At 38.6% G+C, this 26,484-nt stretch overlaps 2 protein-coding genes across 4 annotated transcripts in view; both read right to left on the reverse strand.

Moving 5' to 3' along the window:
* Positions 1 to 291: 291 nt before the first annotated feature.
* LOC144079240 (uncharacterized) lies at positions 292 to 8,090 on the reverse strand. 2 transcript variants are annotated; one of them, XM_077607892.1, is made up of 10 exons: positions 7,959 to 8,090; positions 5,791 to 7,348; positions 5,305 to 5,413; positions 5,058 to 5,205; positions 3,813 to 3,860; positions 3,556 to 3,633; positions 3,317 to 3,454; positions 3,067 to 3,150; positions 1,884 to 1,934; positions 292 to 1,726 (listed from the first exon to the last, which is right to left on the reverse strand). In XM_077607892.1, the coding sequence occupies exons 2-10, from the start codon at positions 7,082 to 7,084 to the stop codon at positions 1,610 to 1,612; spliced, it is 2,067 nt and encodes a 688-aa protein (XP_077464018.1). In that variant the 5' UTR covers positions 7,085 to 7,348; positions 7,959 to 8,090; the 3' UTR covers positions 292 to 1,609. The 2 variants fall into 2 exon arrangements, with proteins under 2 accessions (XP_077464018.1, XP_077464019.1); XM_077607893.1 differs by lacking the exon at positions 7,959 to 8,090 and adding an exon at positions 7,896 to 7,958.
* Positions 8,091 to 8,541: 451 nt separating this feature from the next.
* Positions 8,542 to 26,484, reverse strand: part of anos1b (anosmin 1b) — a 37,789-nt gene continuing 19,846 nt past the window's right edge. For both annotated transcript variants that reach the window (XM_077607363.1, XM_077607364.1), the window contains exons 5-15: positions 23,816 to 24,000; positions 22,045 to 22,174; positions 20,252 to 20,345; positions 19,273 to 19,510; positions 16,069 to 16,207; positions 13,200 to 13,454; positions 11,552 to 11,646; positions 9,992 to 10,154; positions 9,598 to 9,830; positions 9,390 to 9,519; positions 8,542 to 9,306 (exon numbers count right to left, since the gene is read on the reverse strand). In XM_077607363.1, coding sequence (XP_077463489.1) covers positions 9,391 to 9,519; positions 9,598 to 9,830; positions 9,992 to 10,154; positions 11,552 to 11,646; positions 13,200 to 13,454; positions 16,069 to 16,207; positions 19,273 to 19,510; positions 20,252 to 20,345; positions 22,045 to 22,174; positions 23,816 to 24,000 — 1,661 coding nt within the window. In that variant the 3' untranslated portion in view covers positions 8,542 to 9,306; position 9,390. The remainder of the gene's footprint in view (positions 9,307 to 9,389; positions 9,520 to 9,597; positions 9,831 to 9,991; positions 10,155 to 11,551; positions 11,647 to 13,199; positions 13,455 to 16,068; positions 16,208 to 19,272; positions 19,511 to 20,251; positions 20,346 to 22,044; positions 22,175 to 23,815; positions 24,001 to 26,484) is intronic.

Consider the following 26,484-nt stretch of genomic DNA (forward strand, 5'->3'; position numbering starts at 1 on the left):
ACCCTCGACCCCAGAACTGTGAGGCTGGTGCACTAACCACTCGCTCACTGGTCCACTTGTACATTTTCTAGAGTAAAAATGTAGATGATATTGTAGCAAGAAACATGTCAATGCACTTGATTATTCCTTCGAGGGCCACATAAAATGATGCGGCAGGCTTTACCCGGACTTTGAATTCTGTGTTCCAATTTAAGAGCACCCTCACAATGAAAAACTTAGCAATGATCTCCTATAGAATCAGATGACTGATAAAATTGTTTATAAAATAAAAAGAAAACTCAAGTCACCAACCATGGTTGACCATTTATCTAGTGTTTCCATCTAATTAAAAAAGAAAAGAAAAAAATCTATAGATGAGTTCAAGTAAAAGTAAAACAATCAATCCAGTCACTGCTTGTTGTTGCCTCACCTTATCAAATACATAGAAGATCGGTACAAAGAGAGAAGCATCACGTTGCCAGCAGCATTCCAGCTGTGGCATTGAGCCAAAGAGAGCATTTACAGTAGTAAAAGTACTATAAAATTTGCTAATCCACACAGGGGTATACAACAGCAGAAGCAAGATAAAAACGATGCTTGGGGGAAAACATAAGCAAGATCCGCTTGTTTGTCAGCCACACATGAACAAGTTTTTATTCACCAGCATCAATGAATCTACACTAACACTTTAAAGTTGGACTGCTTGGCTAACACATACATTTGTGGCCTTCACATCAGCAACTTTATCTGCAAATCTAAAAATAAGAATAAAATATATATATATTAGTTCAAATGGATGGACGTGAATGTTTTTTTTTCAAATCAGGGTTTAACTAGTCGTATGTAGCTAAACAATTTGATAAATATTAGCAGTAAGAAAAAAGGAATTTTAGGAAGAAATGAGAAATGTCGTAGGGTAAAGATCTGGTACTCAAAGCAAAGACAAACCTGAATCTCAGTTTAGCGCCAAAGCCCACATGAAGCAATAATTTGTATGATACCAAGTCACTATCCTCAGGCCAGCTAGGAGAAATACAAGGGCAATACATTCGCTTGTTATACTAAACTCCTCAAAGAATAACCTTTAATATCCGTGCAAATATTAATGAGGATCCCCCAGCCCCCAAAAATGAAGCCAACTCCCATCTTCAAGTTTTAGGTAAACAGTTGGTCCACTGAATCACAGATACTCTTCATCTACGTGCCAGGTAACACAAATGTATGAGGTGCTGCTGAAAAAAAAAGTCCTGCATAAAATTCCCACTTTAAGAAGACATTGTTTAAAATGGCCACTCCATTTTGACCCAGCAGATAGTTTCTGCATAAGTCCGAGGAAGAGATGCCGTTTTATCTTTTAAGATTGGCCGGTCCATACCATCTGGCCATGTTAAATGCAAAAAGGAAAGGCAAAGTGAAACAGCATCAGGAGGCAGCCAAGTCAGTAGTTCTTCCCAAGCCAGCCGAAGAAATGGCTCACTTGTTGGAAAACAGACAGCCCACGTTGTCTGTTAACCTTATGGAAGAGATGCCCAGTATATTAAAATCTGCCTGATGAACTGGGCAGAATTCCCACATGTAAAAAGTCAAACAGTCCATGATCTGTCCATGATCTGAGGAGGCCGTTGTTCACTCATTTACTTGAATTGAGGCTTCGGTCACACAGCTCCTTATAAATCCGTTTACGAATGCGAGGCATGTCATCCTGACTGAAAAGCAGAGGCTTCTTCACCGAGAGGCATCGGCAGTACTGGCAGATTTGGAAAGACAAGCAGACTGTTAGATGATCAGAGAATCTGAGGTAGGATGCTATAATGAAGTGTAAAGATACATTCCTACTTGCAATGATAATAATGAAACATGCACGAGATAAGGCATAAAGGAAAGGTCATTAAAAAAATACCTACCTCAAGGACAAAAACGCCACAGTCACTGTCATTTTTCTGCTGAGGAATACCCTGAGGAGTCAATGAATGCTTAGTTACTACAAATCTATATTAAATGCATTCATTTCACTGTAATTGCATGCCGTTGAAATTTGTGTTCATTTTATTTAGTTGGGAACTAAAATTGAGATGTGTCATCTAGAACCTTAACTTTGTCAAAGATTCCACCATACATGTGGATAAAAGCACATTTGACAGACAGATAATTAGTGTTAAAGGCAAAAAGTAAACAGTAAAATATAATGAGTTTCATTTAATCCCACAGAATAGATTCCATCAAAGGAGTTCCAAACATTAGAATTGGCCTCATGCAGTATTCTATTCTTTATCATTCTAATCTTGATGAAGTTTCTCCTCTATTTGGTTTAAGATTTGATTGCAAATTGCAATCACCTTTTGTTAGTCAGACCGTTCTGCAAACAAGTGCATTTGAAATCGATGATTAAAATTTTTGCCAAGTCAAAGTACCTGCCCAGTTTGTATAGAGCACTTTGTGGTTTCTCCACAATCATTCACATCAGGAGCCCTGAGGGGGCAAGGCATCTCACCACTGCCTTAATGATGTGTAAAGCTGATTAAAGTTAGCCCAATTAGTTTAGAAACGGTTTAAACTTATTTTGAGAGAAATTCTGAAGCGTTTTGAAACCAGTATTGAAACCATTTCGTGAGGATGGAATGAATATAAAAATTGTACTTGTTCTCTGAGGTTGCTGTGCCACACAGAGCCCGATAAATATAGTATTCAAGTGCATAAGTGTACATTTAATGGTTTACTAGGATGTTTTTATAATGATTTTTGTATAAAAAATTATACCTAAGAATAAACAAGGTGTTATTGAAAAACAATTGGAGTTCGTCTCTTTGCGATGTTGTTGTGAAATTGTCATGCAATCCTGGTAAAATGGTATCCAAGGTTTGGAAAATTATTTAAAATAAATACAACTTTAGCGCCACTTAAAAATGTTGATGCAAAGTCGTCAATTCGACTCATGAATCTGCCCAATCCGCATAAACATGACAGAAAGAAAAATAATTTGAAGTGTTTATCGAGAGTACAAAAAATTGAATTGAGCAATGACCCTAAATTGGAAGTGATGGCGTGGCAGTATGTGCTAGCATAGTTTCACATATAGTTAGTGGTTACCTTGATGATCGCAATCTTCCAACCTTTCAGGAAATCGATCTGTTTTTTCTCTTGAGCTTCTGACTGAAGGTATTTCATAATGTTCTAACAAAGAAAAAAAAAAACACAATGATCTCTAAAACATAAACGAACCTCAGCGTTTGAAACAAGCTAATTGTGAATAAAAACAGCTGCACTAGATAAATATTTTGACAACCTATCTAGTGTAATTAGCATTGTTTCAAGTCAAATGATTAAACATTTCACTCACATCGGCTGTGTGTCGGAAAACGATGCCTTGGCTGTCAAAGTAATTGATGGTTTTAGTTGCCATGGTCACAGTAACAAGCGACCAATGGATTTCTAAGTGGATGGGAATTAGCAGTAGCCACTTAGAGAATAGATCCACCTGAAATAATTCCACAAAATTAAAAAATGAAATAATTCATCAAGTACATGGAGGATGTATGAGCAGAAGGTTAAATTTGTACAAATCAGCCGTCTACTTACTTTTTTGGTCCACCTCTTTACGCCGTCATAGCCTTTGGCATCCAACTGCTTGTGGAAGAAACTGTTAAAAAAATGAACCTAGAGGAGAAATTGTAAAACCATTCAACAGAAAGAAACAAGTATCGATAAAAGAATAGTGGATTATCGTACAAGTATCATTATTCTGGCTGTATTAGAAATAATAATGACATTTGAATTGACATAATTGACTGATAAGCTATGGTACAACTTTGACAATTTTTACAAATATCACTTACATGATGCTGGGCTGCTTCCATAATCAGGTCCCCATATGTGTTGATAATCTGCACACAATGGAAAAGGTAGTGTAAATAATAATACCACAGTTTCTACAGAGTACTGTAAAGTCCGAACCACTACCTAATCGCAGATCTGCATGGAAATAAGTACGATAAGGCATGTCAAATCTTTACCATGTGCAGTGACACATTTGAATTTGGTGCATTTAAAATTTTCAGCACGCATGCACTAGGCAGGCAATGAACTCTCAACTCTACTAGCACAATCTCCCCTGCGTGTTCCACATTACTGTGACATTAAGACGGTCCTCACAGAGCCCACCCAACGATCACCTCCCTAAGACATCCCCTCCTTGCAAGGCAGGTGGCTGCTCCATTGAATTAACCAAAGCTTTGTGGCTGAGGGGGTCAGTTTCAGTAGAAAGGGGTACTGCAAGGGTAGCCTGCACAATTTTTATACATTTAAACCAATTGGGTGTAGGGGACCTAGTCAAAGAAAGCACTAATATTATTAGAAATAAAACATTTTTTCCAATCCAATATCCTTTGGTGTTTTTTCAGAGGGTTGGAACAAATTAATTTGTTTTTAGTTCATTTCAATGGGAAACGTTCGTTCAAGTTACGAGAATATCGACATACGAGCTCAGTTCTGGAACGAATTAAGCTCGTATCTCAAGGTACCACTGTATTCTTGATCAGACTATACCTAAAAAAGTGTGAATTGTCAATTAATTATAGGAGAAATAAAAAGGAGTAAATCCTAAGAGAAAAATAAAAAATTTGATTCTACAAATAATTTACTTAATCGACCCTGAGGAAGAAATACAATAGAGCCCTGACTATCAATGACTATCTTACATGCCTTGAATATAACTATCAAATTTTGCTGTGATCCATCGACGAATAATGGAGGAATAGATTCTTTTTTAAAAAATGATTGAATACATACGAATAACAACAACATGAGCGCCAACTCTGAAAGTTTGTAATAATACTAATTCATTCGCCGGAATTCCAGCAAAATACCGGTTAAACTAATGTATGATAGTGTTTCTAAGGGTGCTGAGCAAGATGCCAAGGTTAGATCAAATGTAGTGTTTATGGTTGCATTAAAGTCACTACAATGTTATTGATTAACAACACCAACATGTGGAAAAAAAACGGAATGAAACTCTACTTAACAACCTTTGTCATTGCTTTTACAACGTTAGCCATTTCAATGGAGATTTTCACTTCCTGTACCTGGTCATTTATCCAATTCTGTTCCTCCAGTGTGCCAAGATCATCCAGGCTCAACGAATGCTTGTTATGGATAACCATGAAGCCAGCAACAGGTGCAGAGGCTAGTGCTGCCTTGTATCGCGCCACCTCCTTTTGGATGTTTAATCCCCTAAAAGTATAATAAAAGTTTAATATAAGTATGTGAGAAAAGCACATTGAATTAAAAAGTCTAAACAAAAATAAGCATGCTTTGTCCATGTGTACTAACGGGTTGCTGAAGTCATTGTGGTTGCTGTTCGTTTTAAGGTATTCCAGGACATCTGTCTCACTGAGAGGAATGAAACTGCCATACTTTATGTAGAAGCTCTCCAGAAACTCTGAAATTAACAAAACATTGATTTGATCTAAACAGATACATTACTGACATAATTTAATGCTTATATTTCAAATTCAAATAGTGCAACAGCCAAAAATCATATACCAACACTTTTCTATAAGAGCAATATTGTTCTTTTTATGTACAATTCATCACTGTAGGTACAATTTATCACTGTAGTTGTCATTATGGACTATATAATATGAAAGTTACTTAGAGAATAAAACAATAGGCCACTTCCATGTTAAAAATTAGACGTAGGCCTCTTTCTGACGCTCAGATCGTATACATCACAAAAAATGATAAAAACAAATAGTATAAAATGCAGTATAACTGAAGAAGAGGACTACTGGATATGTTGTAAAACAAACATCTTACCATGGACCAAATTTATTAGTCTCTCCAGGCTATCGTCATTTTGTGCACCTCCATTTATCTCTTGTACATCTCGTTCTTCAAATAGATTATTAATAGACTTTTGCTCTTTCTTCCAAGTTTCAGGGTGACAGTACAAACTGTGGTCTTTTAGTGCTGCGCAATGCTGCATGCTGCATACTATAATAGGACAATGGTGTGAAGAGGAAACAACAGGGGAATGACCAGTGTCCGTCTCCATGGGTGTTGACCTGGGACTGTGGTCTGGAGGCTCTGAGACGGCATTTCCATTCGACAGAGTAGGTGACAGGCATTCAGGCAATGTTTCCATTCTGTCAGGATTCAGTGCTGCATGCACTTCCGAGTCGTGAGTGTGAGGACTTCTTGGCATTGATGGAGAAGCTGACTCTCCTGATGAGCAAAGCATGACATTTCCTGGTTCACTCAGGTTACTTTTGTCCACAAGTGTCTTCCCTTCAGGTTCTGCTTCAGATAGTGACTCTCCGTTCTCAATCTGCGATGTATCCAATGTACAGTTCAAATGCTTCTTAGAAATCATCAACTCTGACTGGGCTTGGGAATTTTTAGAATTGGTAATGTCATTTTCAATAGCTTGCTTAATCCCAATGGACATTTCACCTTTAGAAGGGAGCACAGCTGGCACAGTGATTTCTGGGAAACGCATCTGGTCATTGTCCATTTCATCCCCATCCAGTAGCGAGACAAAGACCGGAGAAGCAGCAGTTGACCCTGTCTGAGTTTTTGGTGTGTTTATACCGTCCTGCATGTCATTTTCATCCCCTGTCTCCACCAACTCATCCTCTGTTAGGTCAAAGTCAATAATTCTTGTGATCTTGTCCGCACTTTTCTCTTGTGGGATGTTGTGGATGTTCCTTCCAGCACCCTTTCCTCTGCCTCGGCCCCTTCCCCTACCTCTTCCTCTGCCTGAAATTTTGACATCGTGGCCCTTTCTATTGGCGCAACAACAGTCACATGTTTTGGGAGTCCTCTTTCTGCCTGATGTCCGGCCGTTGATTATAAATTCATTTTGACTTATTGACTGTGTGGAGGACCAGTCCAATGTAGGACTAGACCCCGCGACAGTGGGCTGAGAGACATCTGAAATGGAGATAACATCTGAGCTAAAGAGTTTAATAGGGATATTAGAAGGGGGCTTCTCAGTAGTATTTGTAACATGCAACACTGGAGGAGGTGCTGCTTGCTCAGGAGGTGCTGCCTCTGTTATATTCAATGGGAGAGATGTTTTCATTGGGGAAGCAGAGTTGCTGTGAACCATGACGTCCTCCTTAGATAATTTAACCCCATCCCCAAGACTCAACTTTAAACTCAAATTCCCTTTACATCCATGTGGTGAGGGAATGTTCTTATTTGTGTTTATTAACCTGGTTAAACTGGCTAAAAATCAATAAAAGTTGTTGTCCCCTGACTTTTCCCACCCAATGACACAGGTGGTGGTAGTAGTGTTGTTGGATGGAGCTCCGTATCAGCTATTTACTGTGGCAAGGATCGGAGTTATAGTATTATAGTCCAAAATAGACACCTGTTAAGCAAAAAGAAGTCACATGAATCAGTACATGCGGAGTCAAGACAAATTAAGTATATAAATGTTTCATTTGGAGTGCAATTTAATTAAATGACTGGTAACATTTAACTTGTGTGGGTGTGTAAGGAAATTAAATGACTACCGATTAAAAAATAAATAAATATGGTTTACAATCAGAATCGTTTATATAAAAAAAACCATTGTATTTTGGTGTGTGCGAATGAGAGCCTAATACAATGAAATGCACGAAAATACACCGACATAAACATTTGATAGTGCTATTTAAATCTATACGGTCATAATCTACTAAAGTGGTGAATTAATGCGGACGATAGCGAAAATAACCGGACCGTGTAAAAGTGGTCATTCTACATCTATAAATTAAGATGCAAATTTCTGTTAGCATGCGATTGTAAGTTATTTTGTCGACTTTTAAAGTTAGTAAATGTCCTGTAGCTAACGGCGTTAGCTAGCTTCAGCCAAAATAGAAACGAGACGTTTGAGGACAAAGAGGAAGTTTTGACTTTCAAATTTAAATTCTTACTGTGTACACCGTCACGAAGTGACGAGAGAACATAAAACAAAGAAGAACATTAGTATACGCAACCTTGTCGTTTGGATGATGGGAATTCTGTATCACATTATGTGAAGATACGAGCATCAAACCTGCGGCGCTCGTCGATGACGTCACGCAGCTAGTTAAAATTCGGCATTTTCCGGAGACTTTCACGAATAAGATGTGTGCCCAAGAAAGCGTGAAAGCGTCCTCTCCAAGATCAATAAATACTAAACATTTTCATTTTTTCCTTCTCATATTAAAAAGTCTAAATAGACAATAAATATAAACACGATGTATTTATTTTCTTTATTTTCTGTTTAGATTAGGTAAATATATAAAAGGACACCTGTTTCAAATAGGTGTAAGGATTTGGAGTTTGCAGAAGAATAAATGTTAAATTTGGTTTTATGCTTTAGCAATAATCATATTCATCCGTGTTATACGGTCCTCTTATTTCAATTGTATTTGTTTGCAGAGCACCTTTACTTACAAAAGTGATTTCAATAATAATCACAAACCAGGCAGATGATATTCTCATTATGACCAATGTTATGTATAAAACTGGGAAAATTTTAAATCCAGCATGTGGTGTCCTTTAACAATGCAACAAAGCAAAGATCAATGCCAAACACACTAGAAAATAATATTTAATTAGAAAAAATAAAGACATAAAACAATAAATACGTCAGCTGTATGAGATGAAGAGTACAAGGAACTATGCACAAAATAAAAATTAACATCAGTAAAATAGAATATAAAAATACATAATAAAACAAGCCAACATGAAGGATAATTAAAACATAAATTCTTTTTTTTTTCCACAAGTACTGCAAAAACTGTGGAAAAGTCACGATGCATATTACTGCTGGAACAGACTGATAGTATATTACACAAATATTTATAAACATTTGAGTACAGATGTTTGAAGTTAAACATATCTTAAAGACTGGATATTTGCATTCACTCCAGCATAAACAACCACATTAAAGATAGCGTTACAGTCCAACCGCAATAAACACAATCTAGAGCTATACATTTCTATTTGTACATAAGGTCAGTGCTATAACATTCTCTGTTGGGATTCTTTATTGATACGTAATAATAGACAAAAACACTGTCCAACACATTAGGCTCTAGTGTCGTAGATTGCCTTTTTAAATTGAAAATTGAGTTTATGTCTTCAGTTTAACGTGCTAAGAACCATATACTGTAAGTTGGATTGTATCTACTGTTGTTCTTTAATGATTAGGGCTTTGTCAAACAATCAAAAAAGGGAATATTTTCCTACAATTCATTTTAATACTTAAAAAACGAGTTGCCTTTTGAAATTATGTTTGCAAGTACAGTAAATGTTGGTAACAAACAGTGGTGTAGAAGAGTCCTGTTGTACTTAGGCCTGAAAGAGAAACTCAGGAGGGTTAGGTTTGGATTTTAAAAAAGATTTTCCAATATATTATTATGTAGAGTAAACATTTATACCTCACAGTACGGGAGTGTGAAAAGTCTTGAAAACTGCAGCGCCATTGTTTCCTTCAGGTGTCAAAACCTGCAGTTGTACCTTGTAAACACTGTTATTCTGCAGGCCATGAACTATCACCGCCCGCTGAGACTGAAAGGTAAGAAACATAAAGAATTGATGATACATAAATAATACATCAGTCGGTATAAACAGCATTTTCTGTCTCACCGATGCAATCGTCTGTGTCTGAGAGATGAGAGTATCCTCACGACCTTTTTCGCCAAAGGTGACACCTGACAGCAGTGTCCATGTAAATTGGAACCCTCGAACTTGCGCCAAGTCCAGTGCATGTTGGGATACCCTCCAGCGAAAAACAGCCAGCAGTGTACCATTGACAGTCTGGAAATCTGCAGTCAGTCTTTCTGGACGCAATATCACCTTTCTGCCTGTTGGAGGGCGCTCTGATCCAAGGATGGGAAACATTTGAGTTCAAAACATCATCGAGTAGAATTTGTTTTCAAGCTTTTTCATGTGTGTGATGCCACTTTTAAAACAAATAGCTATCTGATGTTGGTTATCAAAAGGGTGAATATGACAATAAATATTCAAAATATGATGGTACCTTCAGAGCTGCAGGACAACGTTTTGTCTCCTTTAATCCTGATGGAGGAGCAAGTTGGGGTAGTAACCCAGGCAACAGCTTTCAGTTCAGAACCAGTCTTCATTGCCACAGTTACCCAATACTTACATGCAAACAGCAGGCCTCTAATGGTGTAATGAGTACCCTGGAGGGAAAAGTTTGCAAGTGTTTTAAGTATCATTACTGTTGTTGTTTTTCCCTCTGTAAACCTTTATGAAATTTATTTCATATTGCAATGAAGACCATTCACAAGAATTTGAACTTGGCAGTTAACAACAAGTGAACAATGACGTATCAATTATAAAATATTGTTAACCGCACAAAAAAATCCAATTCAAATCGCAACATAAAATTACTTTCATCTAAAATGCTGGGGCGAAAGCTACTCATCTTAAAGACACATTACTAGATATAATGATCACTACAACACAGTGGCGGTCCATGCATTTTCTCGTAGCGCCTTCAACGGGTAAAATCCACTTCCTAGCAGCATTTAATGATTAAATACAAATACTGGAGCTTTTCAGACATTACAACCGGGCAGAGGGGTGATTTTCCCGGGAAAAGACAGCGATGAACGTCAATGGCGAAACGGCAAAAATTGCACTAAAATGGGGTAAAATCCACTTTCTAGCAGCATTTAGTCATTAAATACAAATACTGGAGCTTAAATACAAACACTGGAGCTTTTCAGATATCAGAACTTGGCCCACAACTGAAATATTATTTAGGAATATAGCCATATTTTACTCACCAAAAATCACTAGCCAATCATAATTGGTGAAACCGATGACGTATCCCTACGCCTGCGACAAGGCAATGACATATCCCTACGCCTGTGACAAGGCAATCTGGTGTTGCCAACTCTAAATCTGATTGGTTGAAGCAACAGTCTTATCGATGCTTGTTTAATGCAGCAAAGCCTGCAGAACTGATTGTGAAGGCCTTGAGGCAGATTTCTGACCCTGGCAACAAATAATGGCTGAAATGTGATTGGTTAAATGCTTCAATAGGAAAACACACATCCAAAAGCAGTGCAACCAGGGGGAAAAGCAATGAAAGGAAGCTAACAGACCATTTGGAATAATAAGTACGTATTGATGGACAAAATATTATATATGATTCAGATATTTCTTAGGCCAGCAGAGAAGGCCTTGAAGGCCCTAACTACCCGCCACTGCTACAACATCTATCGTTCATATTTTTACTTTGCGCTGTGAATAATCATGTTTGATCTTGTTATTGAATGCATTCACACCTCCTAGGGGTGCCATTTGCTTTTTCTCCCCTCCTATTGTTTGGTGTCTGTGCAGATGACACATTTCAAAGCAAAGAAATCTGAGATGGAGATGATGACAAAAGGAAGGTTGGACAAAGTGATGATGGCTGAGAGACATGGTTGCAAAAACACAGAAGATCATGCATTCCATTGGGAAAAATGAATTATAGTGTTGAAACCCAACCTTCTAAAAATGCACATTCACATATGTAACACCAAAACACCCAATCTGACACATCATTAATCAGTCAAAAGTATTGTACCTGCACACTTGCTGTGCCCTCGGTGCCTGTAACATTAGTGCTGCAGGTATGTGGGCGCCACCGCAAAATGTATGGTCCGGGGTGACGATTTCTGGCTGCAATATAACAAAATAAAAGAAACATTGAGGGAGTAGGTGAAAAATCAACATGTTAAAATCCTGTTTTTGTACATTCTTTTTTGTAAAATGATGGCCAAAAGTGATATGTTACTCATTTTATACCCGTCCAGCTGCCAAAATCTACAGGAGAGAAGAGAGTGGCGACAATCCCTTTGGTTTGATTTCTCAAGCTACATTTTGTCCAACGCTGATAACTGTAGATTGGATCAGAAGCGGAAGCCGGGAGGAACAACTCACAGCTAAAATTCCTATACAGCTGTACCTTCTATTCAATCAAGAGCTTATTTTCAGTCAATGTTTACTTAGCAGGATGAAGGAGTTACTCAAAGAAAGCAGCAAAACACAATATTTTTGTCACAGAATAGGATGTGAACCTTTTTTTCCCCTTTGTGTCCCTCACAGCCTACAAGTTAAACATACCCACATGAATATTAAAATGAAAAAAGTCAGGTTTTCAGTTTTGGAAAACAGAAATTATGAATTCATCCTAATTTTGGATAAATATTTAAGATTAAAACATTTCCTAATGACAGGTCTCTATCAATACAAAGCAGCTGCTGGTCCCTGACTGTTGCTGCATTTATGTTAAAGAATTTACATTTTGCTAACATTAAAATTACAGTAACAATCATTTAATTCTACTTCCTTTATGGTTTTAAGTAGCATAATTTCCATCACTCCTTTTCCAACCTCTTACAACCCTGCTGTTAATAATCCAGTGTAGTTTGATGGATTTTTATAGACTATTGAGCTCTTTGGGTGTAAACATCCCATAATTTTTGTACAATAAGGCACACCGGACTATGGCCTCACATAATTTTTTGAATTGAAATAAAATTGGATTACATCATGTATAAACCAAATCAGACTATAGGCCGCAGGTGTCCACACTGTTTTATGGGATCATTAAATTAAAAGACATGCAGCTAACACAGCAACGCGCTTGTAACATAACATAACCAAATTTAAATAAACTTGGATTACGATACAGACACACTCAAAAATAACTTTAATCTAACTTTACACTAAACTTAATTCTAATTTTGTTTTAATTTTTTATACTTTTCTTCTCCCGATTTGGCTCAATTTGCCCCGCCTCCACCCTGACTTTCAGATGCAACCTATCGAGGGTTGTTTGCTTTTGTAATCCCTTCAAAACCACTTGCCAATGAGAAGTATTATATACTCGTATTAGCGATCGCTCCGCCATTCGCGCTGACTAACGGGAAAAAGAAACATGCAACGCTCCGCCCAGTGCTCGTAGAGACATTACACGAGGGAGTTATGACCAGAGAGACAGTGCCCATGATGTTCTTATAAGCAGCCTCTCGCGTCCGCTGTATGCTCGTATATCAAAATTTGTCTCGTATCTCAAGATGAATATTTGCCATATTATCTCAAATTGCTCGTATGTCGGGGCACTCGTATGTCAAGGTACCAATGTAGAAGAAAATGCCATTAAAATGTCCTCCATTGCGTAGTAATGCTATTAAAATGTCCTTCATTGCTTTGTTTCTTGATCAACTCACCATGGTTAGACCTCTTCCAGAACACCTTGACCTGTAGCTGACCACTATAGTAATGGGGGGCAGCAACTTCCAGGCGAAGGTCCTCAGGTACGGCATGGCCAAGAGGGGAGTCGGGTTGAGGAAGAGAAGAGGAAGGGGGAAGGTCAGGAGGGGATGGGATTGAGGATGAGATGGAGGGAGGCAAGGACTGGGATGGAGATGACGAAGAAGACGCCGATGGAAGCTCGTTGGTGAGGTCCTCAACTTTGGCAATATCTAGTTGAAAGAAGATGGAGAAAAGATGTGTTTTTAAAATGTAAAATAAATGACAAATATTTAAAAATATATTAATATATTGTGCTGTCACTATGAAAAAAACTCCAGCAAAGTAGTAAAGACAAGGCAAAACTAGACAATGTCATACTGTAGCTCATTCAAAGACACTTATGGTCTTCATCTGAACTTTCCAACTCATCATCAACTCACTGTATGACCACTTTAAAAAGTAAAAATGCTGACATGCTCCAAGTGAAATTGGAGCGATATTTCGGGAATAATTGAACTGCAGCTAGGATAAAATACCGTGCCAGGGTAACCGACAGGTCGCTGATAAATATTTTAGTTGCTTGGACGACGATTTAACTTGCTAGTTTCCATACTCTGCATTTTCCAGTGAGATTAGTAACATGGACGTAACCAAAATATGCTGACACATTCAAATGGAAGATCATGAATTCTCTTTATATGATAGTAATGATAGTAAAACAGAGAACAAGAGGCTAAATACGCATCTGTTAACGGAACATAAGAGTTTTTCAGATAACTAGAGCAAAAATACAACATAAGAGGTTGTCAGGGTGAAAAAAAACCAAAAAAACACTTGAGTATAAATCGAAGGCCAAGCCAAACAAAAAGAAAAGTGTGATTTGGGGTCCAGAAAAAACAGCACTCTTTTTTTATTCTTTATATAATTTCCCTGATGACTCATCCAGTGAGTGTGGAGTGTGGAGTCATCTAGTGTTCCACTTTAATAGAGATTACATCTCTTAAACCACATTTTTAAGTGTAAATGTATGCAGGTGAGAAGTACTGATGGATATAGTTTTTGCAATTCGTTTCATAAGTACCTCGACCTACGATCAGCTCTACCTACGACATGCTCGAGGTACGATGAAAATTTCGATCGAATAATTCGCCCTAGATACGATCAAAATTTCGAGATGCGACCAAGCCAGGTGGCCATGACATGTGAGGCTGTTTATCATTGTAGCGCACTCTCTTTTTTTGCCGCATCTCTTTCGTGTATAACAGACATCTACGAGCACTGAACTATTTATTCAGACGGGTTTCTCCTACGCATCGACCACGAAACGCACAACGCACATGCGTTGCAAAAAGATGGCTTTCTGGGTAATGAAGTATACTCGTGCACACAACACCGATAACGCAATGGCACCCTTTCTCAGAATAAAACGTCATTACCCACAATCAATACATGGGTAGGCTGTTATTCCTTCCTTAGCCTGTTAGCTCCCGCGATCGCTCATTCAAGACTACTTCTCGTTGGCAAGTGGTCGTGCGTTATCCTATTGGGAGGACATTTGTGTACATCATTTTCAGAATATTTTGAAGGGAATACAGCAGCACACTGCCAATCGATAGCGAACGTGAGGGTGGAGGCGTGGCAAACAGCTAACCCGGCCAGAACAAAGGTAAAAAATAAATAAAAAAATTAGAATTCAGTTTTGTGTAAAGTTACATTAAATGTATGTTTGAGTGTGTCTGTATATATTAATCCAAGTTAATTTAAATTTGTTTGTTCGTTTACGAATGCGTTGTTGCCGTGGATAAAGTCCCCCCGAACACCCCCCCTGCCTCCGTGTATGTCGCTGTTTATGACCTCGACAATAATGTAGCCTTCATCGGCATGTATCAGACTATGACCAAATAAGGCACCATCACAGTGCACAGAAAAGATTTCATGAAATGCGTCTAATTTTACTTCTATTAAACACATTTTATTACTATTAAACCACTAGCTATGTGTTACTTTGTTAATAGTTGGCGAATTAGGAGAAATTAAAAAAAATTCCAATCCAATATCCTGTTTTTGGTGTTTTTTCAGAGGGTTGGAACGAATTAATTTGTTTTTAGTTCATTTCAATTGGAAACGTCCGCTCGAGTTACGAAAAGCTCGACATACGATCTCAGTCCCGGAACGGATTAAGATCGTAATTCGAGTTACCACTGTACCATATTTTCTTGCATATAAGCCGTACCCTTAAAATTGCTTTAAAATCGTTGAATTGATTCATTGATTCAGAATTTTCACGAGCAATGGCAGGCACAAGAAAGTACGTTTTTTCACGTTTTATGCAAGATACGTTTTTTTCTTGAATTTCCTTCATAGACATCAAAATAAATTTTGTTTAGCGTTTTATCTGTTTATATTTTCTCTATTTTGATGTAAATGACCATATCAGCTGCATTGTCTTGCGTTATGGCGTTTTGTCTTTGCCACCTTGCAGTTTCGTGCATGTCAAGTCCAGTTTATGCGCATATAAGCCGTATCAGTAATCTTTTTTTGCGACAAATACGCCGTATATACAAGAAAATATGGTAAGAGTAAATTCATGTTTAGAAAAACTAGTACTATCCAAGAAAAAAAGTCTATTTTGGAGCTTTGTGATATAAAATAGATACTGTACATGAGTTTATGTTTAAGGTAGGGCTGGGCGACACGTTTGTTTGTAGATTGGCCTCAGTGAGTATCATTCAAGTTTGTAAAGGCATTATTTTTGACAGAGCTTTGAGAATGTCATTGTATTGTACAACACTGCAATGCTATAATATATCTTACAGGTCAGAGAGGATATTTTATATGATTTACTTTTTGCAGAGACTGTCGTAAAAGCAATGTGGGCTCTTGGGCTCTTCAGTCTTTTCTGACCCCAGTAGGCTACTGACTGTACAGACAGGAAGTAGGAAGTATCAGGAAGAAGACCCTGTAGCCACAGCTCACACTGGACCTATAACACAACATGAAAATGGAAAGACTGTAAAAAAAATAAAAAAATTGTACTCTACATCTGTTCCAATATTTTTTCAGGTTCCTAATTCAAATCCTACGGAAATTATGCCAAAAATGTGTGGCTTCATAAACCACTACACTCAATGTTATATTCATCTTGACTGCCTTTATATATTGTTCAAAATTAATCTTCCCCTCCTCTTCACCACACATTAAAGAGACGTGTGTGTGACTGACAGTCAAGCCCTGTTTTGCATTAGCCGGCTGTATGAGTGACAGCTCATTACTGACTCTTAAGTCAATCAAATCTGTCTGCCAGTGTGGACCTGAACCAGCCACAACAAAGAGATGCTTAGACGATAACACGCTTCTTTGCGTGTTTGTGTGTGTGCATGAAAATGTGCTCGCTGTGTGTGTACCTGTTGCGTGTAAGACAGAAAATCACAGACCTGAGTTAGGTTTCTTGGTGACTAGAAGAAGAAAAATGAGATTTTTCTAGTGCAACCAAGATAGTCAAAACATATGGGTTGTATGGTGAGTGTACGTGTGTGTGTGTGTGTGTGTGTGTGTGTGTGTGTGTGTGTGCGCGCGCGCGTGTGTGTGTGTGTGTGTGTGTGTGTGTGTGTGTGTGTGTGTGTGTGTGTGCGTGCGTGCAAGAGAGAGAGCGAAAGAAAGAGAGAGATTGATCGGCATAAATGTGACAGAAAGAAAATAAGCCTGGATTTCTATTTTAGTGCTTCATGTCAGAGTATAGATATCATATGAAAGAAACCAATGTACATTTCATAACCACTAATTCCACAGAGAATTTCATGTTTGATGAAGCTTCCTTCAGTTTCCCTTTATAAAGGCAGTTTTAATGTGGAATATCCCACAGCTAGCCTAAAATATAGCTGAGATGTGATGTGTCATTTTCAGTGACGTGCACAAAAATTAACAGTAAATTAAACATGTGTTTCTCCGTTTTTCCCGCTGCTACCTGTTGAAATGATCCTGTCGCTTTTTGTGCCTGGTAAGTAGATGCAGATGCCAGCAAAAAAAACACTTGTTAAGAGGTCTCATTTAAGTTCCAGGCCTACCAGCCAAGCAGAACAGAGGACCTGACTAAAGATAAATGGCTGCAATGGGCTCGGTCTGGGATTACCATCACGACTGAGGATCGCTAACTACGTATGAGCAAACTTGCATTTGGAGCTTGAAACTCTGATGTTTATGTTCTGGATGATTCTTTTTTTTCTTGAAGTGAATGCTCACATGCTGCACCAATCATTAAAATACATACAACAGAACCTTGTGACAGATGTAAAAGTTTGAATTGTTTTCACATTTTTCTAAGGGGAAAATGCCTCCAAAATTACACAAAAAAAACAAGTTTGAACAACTATTGCATGCAATGTCACATGAGAATGCTGAATATTTCACAAGACCTTAACTAATATCCAAAGCACTGTATGGCTCTATAAAAGATTCCCAAAACATGCTTTTTCTTGGTTTTGTTTTGTGATGTGCCGAAGTACAATGAAAATTCTTATTAAAAACAAACAAAAAACAAATTATTTGTATAATGAGAAGTGCTCAACTACTTTTGATCAAACTTGGAATTAGGATGTCAACAGTTAGACCGGATAACAGAATAATTATTTTCTAACTCAGACAAATCATGAGCCTACAAGCATTTCAGAATGGATTAGAGCAGGGGTGTCAGACTCGGGTTGGTTCACGGGCCGCATTAACGTCAACTCGGTTTCATGTGGGCCGGACCATTTTAGATATAATATTTAGATTTTTTTATAAATGGATCAAAAGAACTGGATTAAAATCCCTGAATATTCAGTTTTTTATATATCTAAAACAATCTTTATTTTAGCTTTTTTTAAATATATTTTTAGATTTTACAAAGTGATTTTTGAACTAAAAACACAGAAAAAAATGATTAAAAAATTAAGATTATTGATTTAAAAGGGACAAAATCAGGAAATTTAATATACATCTATACTCTTCATTTTAATTTGATCCTAAAACAGAAAGTCGGCACTCATGATTTACTTTCCCGGGCCACACAAAATGATGCAGCGGGCCAGATTTGGCCTCCGGGCCGCCACTTTGACACATGTGGATTAGATGTTATATTGTAATTGTTTTACTTTTAAGACATTTAAATTAAAACATTTAATGTGTCTATAGCAGGGGTGGCCAAGTCCGGTCCTCGAGAGCCCCTGTCCGGTCTGTTTTCCATATTTCCCTCCACCAACACACCTGAATCAAACAATCTGGAGGGGTATCAAGCTTCTGGACAGCTTGCCGATGAGTTGATCATTCGATTCAGGTGTGGTAGAGGGGGGAGATATGGAAAAGGGGGTCTTGAGGACCGGACTTGGCCACCCCTGTGCCTACCCCTAACTCTACCCCTAACTCTAACCCTAACTCTAACCCTAACCCTAAACCTAACCCTAAACCTAACCCTAAACCTAACCCTAAATCTAACCCTAACCCTAACCCTAACCCTAACCCTAACCCTAACCCTAACCCTAACCCTAAACCTAACCCTAACCCTAAACCTAACCCTAACCCTAAACCTAACCCAAAACATTACCCTAAACCTAACCCTAACATTTAGAGTTAGATTTAGGGTTGGGTTTAGGGTTAGATTTAGGGTTAGGTTTAAGTTTAAGTAATTTTGTAAAAACGATAGTTTCTTGACTGGTTGAGTCTTGCTTGCTTTAAACCCATAAATCTAATTACACAACACTATATTTGAAACCTGTGTAATGCATAAAACTGGAATATCTGATTTTTACGGACCTTTTACATTGGTGCATTTATGTTGGTGCAGTACTATACTTAAAACTGCATAAAAATGCGTGAGTTTTCCAAAAAATAGAATTAAAACAGAATAAAGATTCTTTTGGATATTGTATGCCTCTAGAATTTAAAATCATACACTGTCCTAAAAAGCCACAGTTTGGTCATTCTCACACGCAAGAAAAAAAACAACAGATGTAGAGTAATCAGATAATCACTAATATGACTGCATTGTCTAATTATTTTGGAAACTTTCCTTACCCCTTGAGTCACTCTACTCTTGTTTCCTTTCTTACTCCGCTGGTGATCTTGTGGCTGCATCAGCCGGGCGTGCATGTTTTTATGTAATTCATGCGTTTTTCTTTGCGTCGGATGTGTGTGGTTGTGCGTCCTATGTCGCGACATCCAGGTGACTTTGTAGTTATGAACTGGCAGGTCTCCATCCTCAGGGGGGTCCCAGTGTATATAGATGGCCACAGTGATCTCATTTCCCCCTGACCTATTGAGAGAGTTCAAGATGTCAAAACAGGCCAAGCAACAAGAAACTACATGCTAGACTTTTGCAAGAAAAAAAGAAGAAATCTCTTTATTAGTCTGGGGATAGGAAATGATTTCTGGGAGGCAAACTAACAACATGTTTCCATAGTGGTTTTGAATTCATCACCATTCCCTAAGCAAATTAAATAAGAGGCTACCATTAACCTCAATGTATGGGTTGGAAAAGGAAACATTTCATTTTCTGCATTTCAATGAATAAATCATAAAGAAAATGTATTTGATGGTCAGATTTGGAGAATGTGGATGATTATCATAATTTAGTACTTTTGCTTATACTTTTGGGGATTGTTCTTTGTGTATCTGGTTTTTTTTCTGGTGAGGTTCTGAACAGTGTCTCTGCATTTTCATTCTATGGTGTTTGTAATATGGTATGTTAGTGGTTTGGAATACAGTGGCCTTGTGGTTATGGCCTGTTTTTGTTGATCAGAAAAAAAGTTGGAAAGAAAAACTGAATTGGTGCTTCAGTGAAATCCTTCTTGGTTTGTCGACTGATTTTATTGTGGCTTTTGTAACCTTCTTTTGACGGCTGTGCAATGGCAGTTCAAAATATTTTTTATGGGAAACTATTTCATGCACGAGGTCATTTTTTAAACAATTACTAGGATGACATAGAAATAGAGATGCAGTACATAGAGAAGGTACAGAAAGGAAAATGATCCATGTAATTATGTTTGCTCAATACCTTTCTGTGAAGTGAGGTCCTGCTTGAGAAACAATCGCAATCACAGTCTGGTTGCTCACTCGGATATTTGTTGGAGGTCCGGGAGGGGACGGGTCTGCAGCGAAATAGCGGAAGTTATTTTCATTAATAATAATAAAAATAAAGATTTCACTTTGGCGACAATAAATGCTTTATCTGACAAAGCAGGAAGCCATAATTCGAAAAACTATTGATCAACAATATACAACAATCTGTGCTGCCACAATAAAATAAAAGCTTTGACATTCTTGTTTTCCAGCCCCTGTTATGACCCTGAACATGAACATGATAAACTGAAAGGAAAAAGCTCATTTCCTCTTGGTCTCATTGGAGTCGACTCAGTCAATTAGATTAATAGTATCAAAGGTGAGCGATAATGGAGAAGCATGACAATAACCTTTTCAGTAGCTACCATAATGTAGAGCAAAGACGTCTGCTGCAAGTCTACGTTTGCCTCTGAGAAGAAATCCCGACGTCGCCGCTCTTTCAACACAAAGTCTGCATCTCGTTAGTACCTCATAGGTTGTGCTGTATTTGATTACAACTACAAAAGTACCTTATTAGAACAACATCCGTATATGCCTCCCACTGCTCAGAGACTTTGTCTGGTTAGTCTTTATGCACAGACTAAAGTTAAATATTTCATCTGATGGAAGTTTTTGATCGAAAACCTTTGTTAATTTATTCTCTCTCATCAAGATGAATTTCACTCTTGTGTATGATAAAAAAATTTTTTTAAAAAGACATCAGAATTAGTTCTGCAGTCGATATTATCTTGTGATTTGCGAAGGCAAGCGGCACTGTCAACTGGTGAGGTCACATTAAAAGACTCAAAACAGAAGAGGAACCTGTTCGACATCTGCTTGTTTCCTGATTTGCAACCCCTGACCTCTAGCCCCTGACTAATCAGCCCAATGAAGTAGAAACACACAACTTTGACTACTATCAGATGGTATTTGGAATGTCTGTCCGTATGTCTTTAACCTTCAACCCAGAAAACTAGATTTAACACACACAGATGCGCGTACAAAAGCAGTATGAAGCTGACAGAGCAACAGTCATCTTAAAACAGGGAAAACAGCTGAAGCATGATCCTTGCTCTGAGTAAATATAAAAAAATATATATATAAAATGGTTGTGAAAAATAAGATAATATAAGATTTTCAGTTTTGAAAGAATAAAACAAATTGATTAGAAAAGATAAGAAACTCATTGTGTAATGTTTTTTTTTAAGATACTACTGTCTCAAGTTATTATTCTAGAAAACTTCTCATGTATGTAAGCACAGATGGGAATGTGGTATTAATAATGTCATCTGAATTTCCGCTAAAAATCAAATAAACATGTTGACTATTCTTTGAAGGTTGTGATAGGGCCAACATTAGTGTTTGCGCTGGGGTTGACAATTTTACTCCAGGGAAAGTGTCAACAAATAAAGAAAACTTAGAGATTCAATGAGTCTAGAGTCATTGTAATTTTAGCACACCACCAACACCTATTAAAAGCAAGAGTCTGGTGAATAGTTGCATATGTATGCGCACTCAGAATATATAAATCTTAATTATTGTTTAAAGATCGGCAAGAAGAAACAACAAGAGGAAATAAAAATGTTTTTCAGTTACTTTCAGGGATTATATCTATCATACATTGGCACAAATGAAGAGGGTAGCTGTGTTACTTAGTTGCTAAAACACATTGGTATTCCCTGTCAGGTCAGTACAGCACAGCTCTATGCTATCTAAATTCCCCAGCGTTTTCCAGTGTGCTCGTCTGACCTTTATTGGAGATGTGGTGCTTGCTTGGTGTCGTGAAGCCCCTGGTGCCTTGACTGTTTACTGCCGCCACTCGGAACTGATACCAACGCTGAGGTCTTAGATATGCCAGTAGTGCATCTTCCGAAAGGGTCTAAAGATACAAACACATCAAAACCAGATTTAACACACATAGATGCACATGAAAGTGTGTGGAATAATGACCTTGTAAAAATGTGTAGACTTCCAAGAAAGCTGTCACTAAAACATTGTAATTTAAAGGTTTGCATGGTTATTTAGCCATCTGATTTTTATTTTCAGCAGCCCCGTGGACGAGTGCTTAGCATGTCGGCCTCAGTATTCTTGGGTCATGGTTCGATCCTAGGAGGGTCCTTAATGTGTCGAGTTTGCATGTTCTCCCCAGGCTTGCGTGGGTTTTCCCCAGGCACTCTGAGTTCCTCCCAACATGCCAAAAACGTGCGTAGGCTGTTTGAACACTCAAAATTGACCATAGGTATGAGTGTGAGCATGAATGGTTGTCTGTCTCCTTGAGCCCTGCAATTGGCTGGCCACCAATTCAGGGTGTCCCCCACCCAGGTGTCCATAAGTAGCTGGGTAAATTTTAGTTTAGATTAGATTAGAATTTTATTTCATCCCGTATTCAGGAAATGTCTTGGTTGCGGTAGCAACCAAGACACAAGACACACAAGACATTGTAGACCTAGGTTAAAAAAAAAGAAAATGAATGAATGGTCAGACTAATTCATCTTCCGTACTGCGCATCCTCAGAAGGGTTGCTGGAGCCTATCCCAGCTGAATTCGGGTGAAAGGTAGACTACACCCTGGACTGGTAGTCAGTCAGCCCTAGAACACACAGAGAGACAAACAACCATCCACACTCCCAATCGCACCGCAACCAGAGGGAATCGAGCCCGCACCTACTTGTACCGAAGTCAGGCGAGTGAACCAGTACACCATCAGGCGGCATGATCACATCCATTCATTTATTATCTGTATCACAACCTCATGAGCGTCGTGGTCCCAGCTGAGTTGTCAAGTTGTCAAATCTTGGTTCATCAAACAAAACTGATGGCTGTCACCTGTCTCTTCACTATAGCGTAGTAAATAGGTGTGGTCCTGATAGTGATCCCATTGATTCACGGCATTGTGATGTGAATGTTTTTATTGGGCAACACACACTTTGTAGAGTAGCACAACTAATTTCGTTATAGGCAGCTGTTGTATAATGACAATAAAGGCTTTTGACATTTTTCACTTTTTTTATATATATACAAAATATGAAGAGAAATAAGAAGCAAAAAGCCACATTCATTTTGGCTGGCAGCCGCATGCGGCTCGAGAGCCGCGTTTTCCACCCTTGCTCTATGCAATAGCTGGCTTGGTGACACAAAAGCAGCACACAGACATGAGCCGTCATCTATTTAAGTCCATAATGAATGTTCAGTCATTCAGAGGCAGTCGTGGAGTGACTGTGGCTACCAGTGGCTCCTTTTTAAGCTCTGCTTATTTATCTAACCTCACGGGGGCACACACACACTCACGCACGCCTTCACACAGACAGTTTATTCTGGCAAAGTGTCAGACATGCAGAGGAAAGGTTTAAAGAGAGAGGCGGTAGACAGATGAGGTGGAAACTGTCTATCATCTCCAGGGTAATTTATGAAGTAAAGATAGGTTGCACAACTTTTTGAGATTGTTAAATGGTTGAAAGGCAACATCAAATCCTCAAAGGGAAGCTTAGGGTTTAGGGAAAAAAAGTCTGGTGGCGTTTTACCATGGCAACGGTGATCCATGGGGATGCATTATCTTCACTGGGGTGAATGCCTGTGTTCCAGCGTGACTGGAGCACATAAACGACTGGCTCTATGCTGACATTAAACTTGGACACCCACATCACTTTTAACCGTCCCACTGGATCCTCCACGAAGCTCATATCTCTGCGGGGTTTTAGAGGAACACCTGTAGGGAAAAGACAATATTTATGTTCAGTAATGATCCCTCTAATATAATCATACATACAATAACTGTTCTGTTCCCGACAGTTAAGAAAAACTGATAGTGTGAATCAAATCTGAAATGAGTTTTTTTTTCTGGTTATTAACTGTTCTAACACTTGGTACTCCTAATGAATTTTAAGAATTAAATATAAAGATTAGTATCAAATTATTCAAAAATGCAATTCATCTATATCAGTGGTCACCAAACTACGGCCCGCCGGCACATTTGGACCGGCCCTCTGAACAATACCAGAGACGCTATCGGATTTTTTTCCTATTTGGCCTTGAAGACTGGGACCTTTTAATCTTGTGTTTGGTTCATTGCACCCCTGCTGAGCCCACAAATCATCCCAGTGAAGCGGGGCTTCGCATTGCTTCTTTGGTGACACGCGCGGGGAGAGTGTTTCCCTTTGATGCATGCGGGCACGTCCACCGTTGCATGCACGAGCAGTGTTACCGAGACATCTGGACGATCGCAGGTGAGGGCGGAGCCCTGGGACCATCGCGGACTATTCAAGCATATAAAAACTGTGCAACCTGTTTAAGAACGGAATAATGGCGAAAAAGTTAGGTAAGAGAAAAATTGATTCAGAATGCAGGGTATTTAACCTGGAGTTTTTTTGTTCAATGCAAAGAAAAGGCTGTTTGTCTCATTTGTCAAGAGACGGTGGCGGTATTCAAAGAATACAATCTTTGCCGACACTATGAATCCCGTCACAAAGACAAGTACGATAGCTTGCAAGGCCAAATACGAGCAGACAAACTCTCAAAGCGAAAAAGTGGACTACTATCTCAGCAGAACCAGGCATCCGTTCGGGCCAGCTTTCGGGTTGCTAAATTGATAGCAAGCAGCGGTAAGCCTTTCACTGACGGAGAGTTTGTTAAGAAATGTATGGATACTGTCGCGGAGGAGGTGTGTCCCGAGAAGAAAGATGCATTTAATGCCGTAAGTCTGTCGGTGAGTACAATGACCAGACGCGTTGAAGAAATCGGGAGTAATGTATATGCCCACCAGCAGCAGAAGACGAAAGAATTTGACTTATTTTCATTAGCACTGGATGAAAGCACGGACGTGCAAGACACAGCGCAACTGCTCATTTTTATTCGTGGAGTTAGCGCAAACTTTGAGATTTGCAAGGATCTGGCAGCCCTCCAAAGTCTCAAAGGGGCTACAACGGGAGAGGATATTTTTGACAAAGTGTGCCAAACCATGGAGAAGTTGGACCTGGACTGGTCAAAGCTAGCTAGCATCACGACTGATGGGGCTCCTAGCATGGTGGGCGAAACTCGCGGTCTAATGGGACGCATGAACCGGGAGTTGGAAAAAAGGGGTCTCACCACCCCGCTACGAGCCCACTGCCGAATTCAACAGCAAGCACTGTGCTGCAAAATGTTGATGTGGGATTCTGTAATGACGGTTGTGGTGTCGTGCATAAACTTCAGAGCAAAGGGAGAAGATCGTGCGTGGCACAACAGAAAGTTAATGTTCCATGGCTTTTTTTTTCTATGAAGAACCCAGAAAGAGTTATTTAGTTATTATTTATTTCATAAATAGTGTTATTTATTTCCTGTTTTTTCGGTGAAGAACTCAGAGAGGGTTATTTAGTTATTATTTATTTCATTAATAGTGTTATTATTTGTTTCCTGACTTTTTTTCTGTAAAGAACCTGGAAAGGGTTATTTGGTTATGTGTGGCTTTCTGGAAAACAATAAATTTTTTAAGCTCCCCTACGATCGTCACACTTTTTCTGTTACAAACTGACACTGGCCCCCCATCAGAGAAGGGAAAAGTTATGTGGCCCTCACAGGAAAAAGTTTGGGGACCCCTGATCTATATGGACAAAAATTACAAGCATGGACAAAAATTACAAGCAAAACTTGAGTAGCTAAACAGTTTATAGAGCACGTATATTATTCAGTATTTTTTTTTTAAGTAACCTCACAAGAGCCCGGTGTATATAAAATTTTGTATAGATGTAGGGGGCTACATGACACAAAATGCAATGTTTACATACTGTGTGTACATGATAGGTATCAATTATAGTTACTATATTATTATTTTGATTGATAACTAATAATTTGATTAATAATGATTTTGTCTCTTTGTGCTCTGTGATTGTGTGCCAACCAACTCAGGATGTACACTCCTTTCTTCCCACCCCTGCGATCTTTATGAAGTGGCACACACTCATTTCATGTACAAATGAAACATTCATACATTCATTCATCTTCAACACTGATTATTCTTGTTAGTTGGCTTGCTGGAGCCTAATCCAGGTGACTTTGTGCAAAAAAGCGTACTATACTCATAACTGGTCGCTAGTCAGTTGTAGGACATTCACAGAGACAGAAAACCATTCACAGTCAAAGTCACACTGAGTGTGATTCCATGCTGCCTGCACAGAAACCAGGCAAACAAACCACTGTGCCATCATAAGCAAAACAA

Source organism: Stigmatopora argus, chromosome 8 (genome assembly GCF_051989625.1).
Source record: "Stigmatopora argus isolate UIUO_Sarg chromosome 8, RoL_Sarg_1.0, whole genome shotgun sequence".
Lineage (NCBI taxonomy): Eukaryota > Metazoa > Chordata > Actinopteri > Syngnathiformes > Syngnathidae > Stigmatopora > Stigmatopora argus.

Bases quoted from the DNA above. Each gene is read 5' to 3' on its own strand.
- LOC144079240 (XM_077607892.1), bottom strand. From the start codon at position 7,084: ATGGTTCACAGCAACTCTGCTTCCCCAATGAAAACATCTCTCCCATTG. The intron at 1,935-3,066 runs GTAACCACTAAC...TTGACTCCTCAG, and splicing joins GGAAGATTGCGATCATCAAG to GGTATTCCTCAGCAGAAAAA. The intron at 1,727-1,883 runs GTAGGTATTTTT...CAAATCTGCCAG, and splicing joins GTGGCGTTTTTGTCCTTGAG to TACTGCCGATGCCTCTCGGT.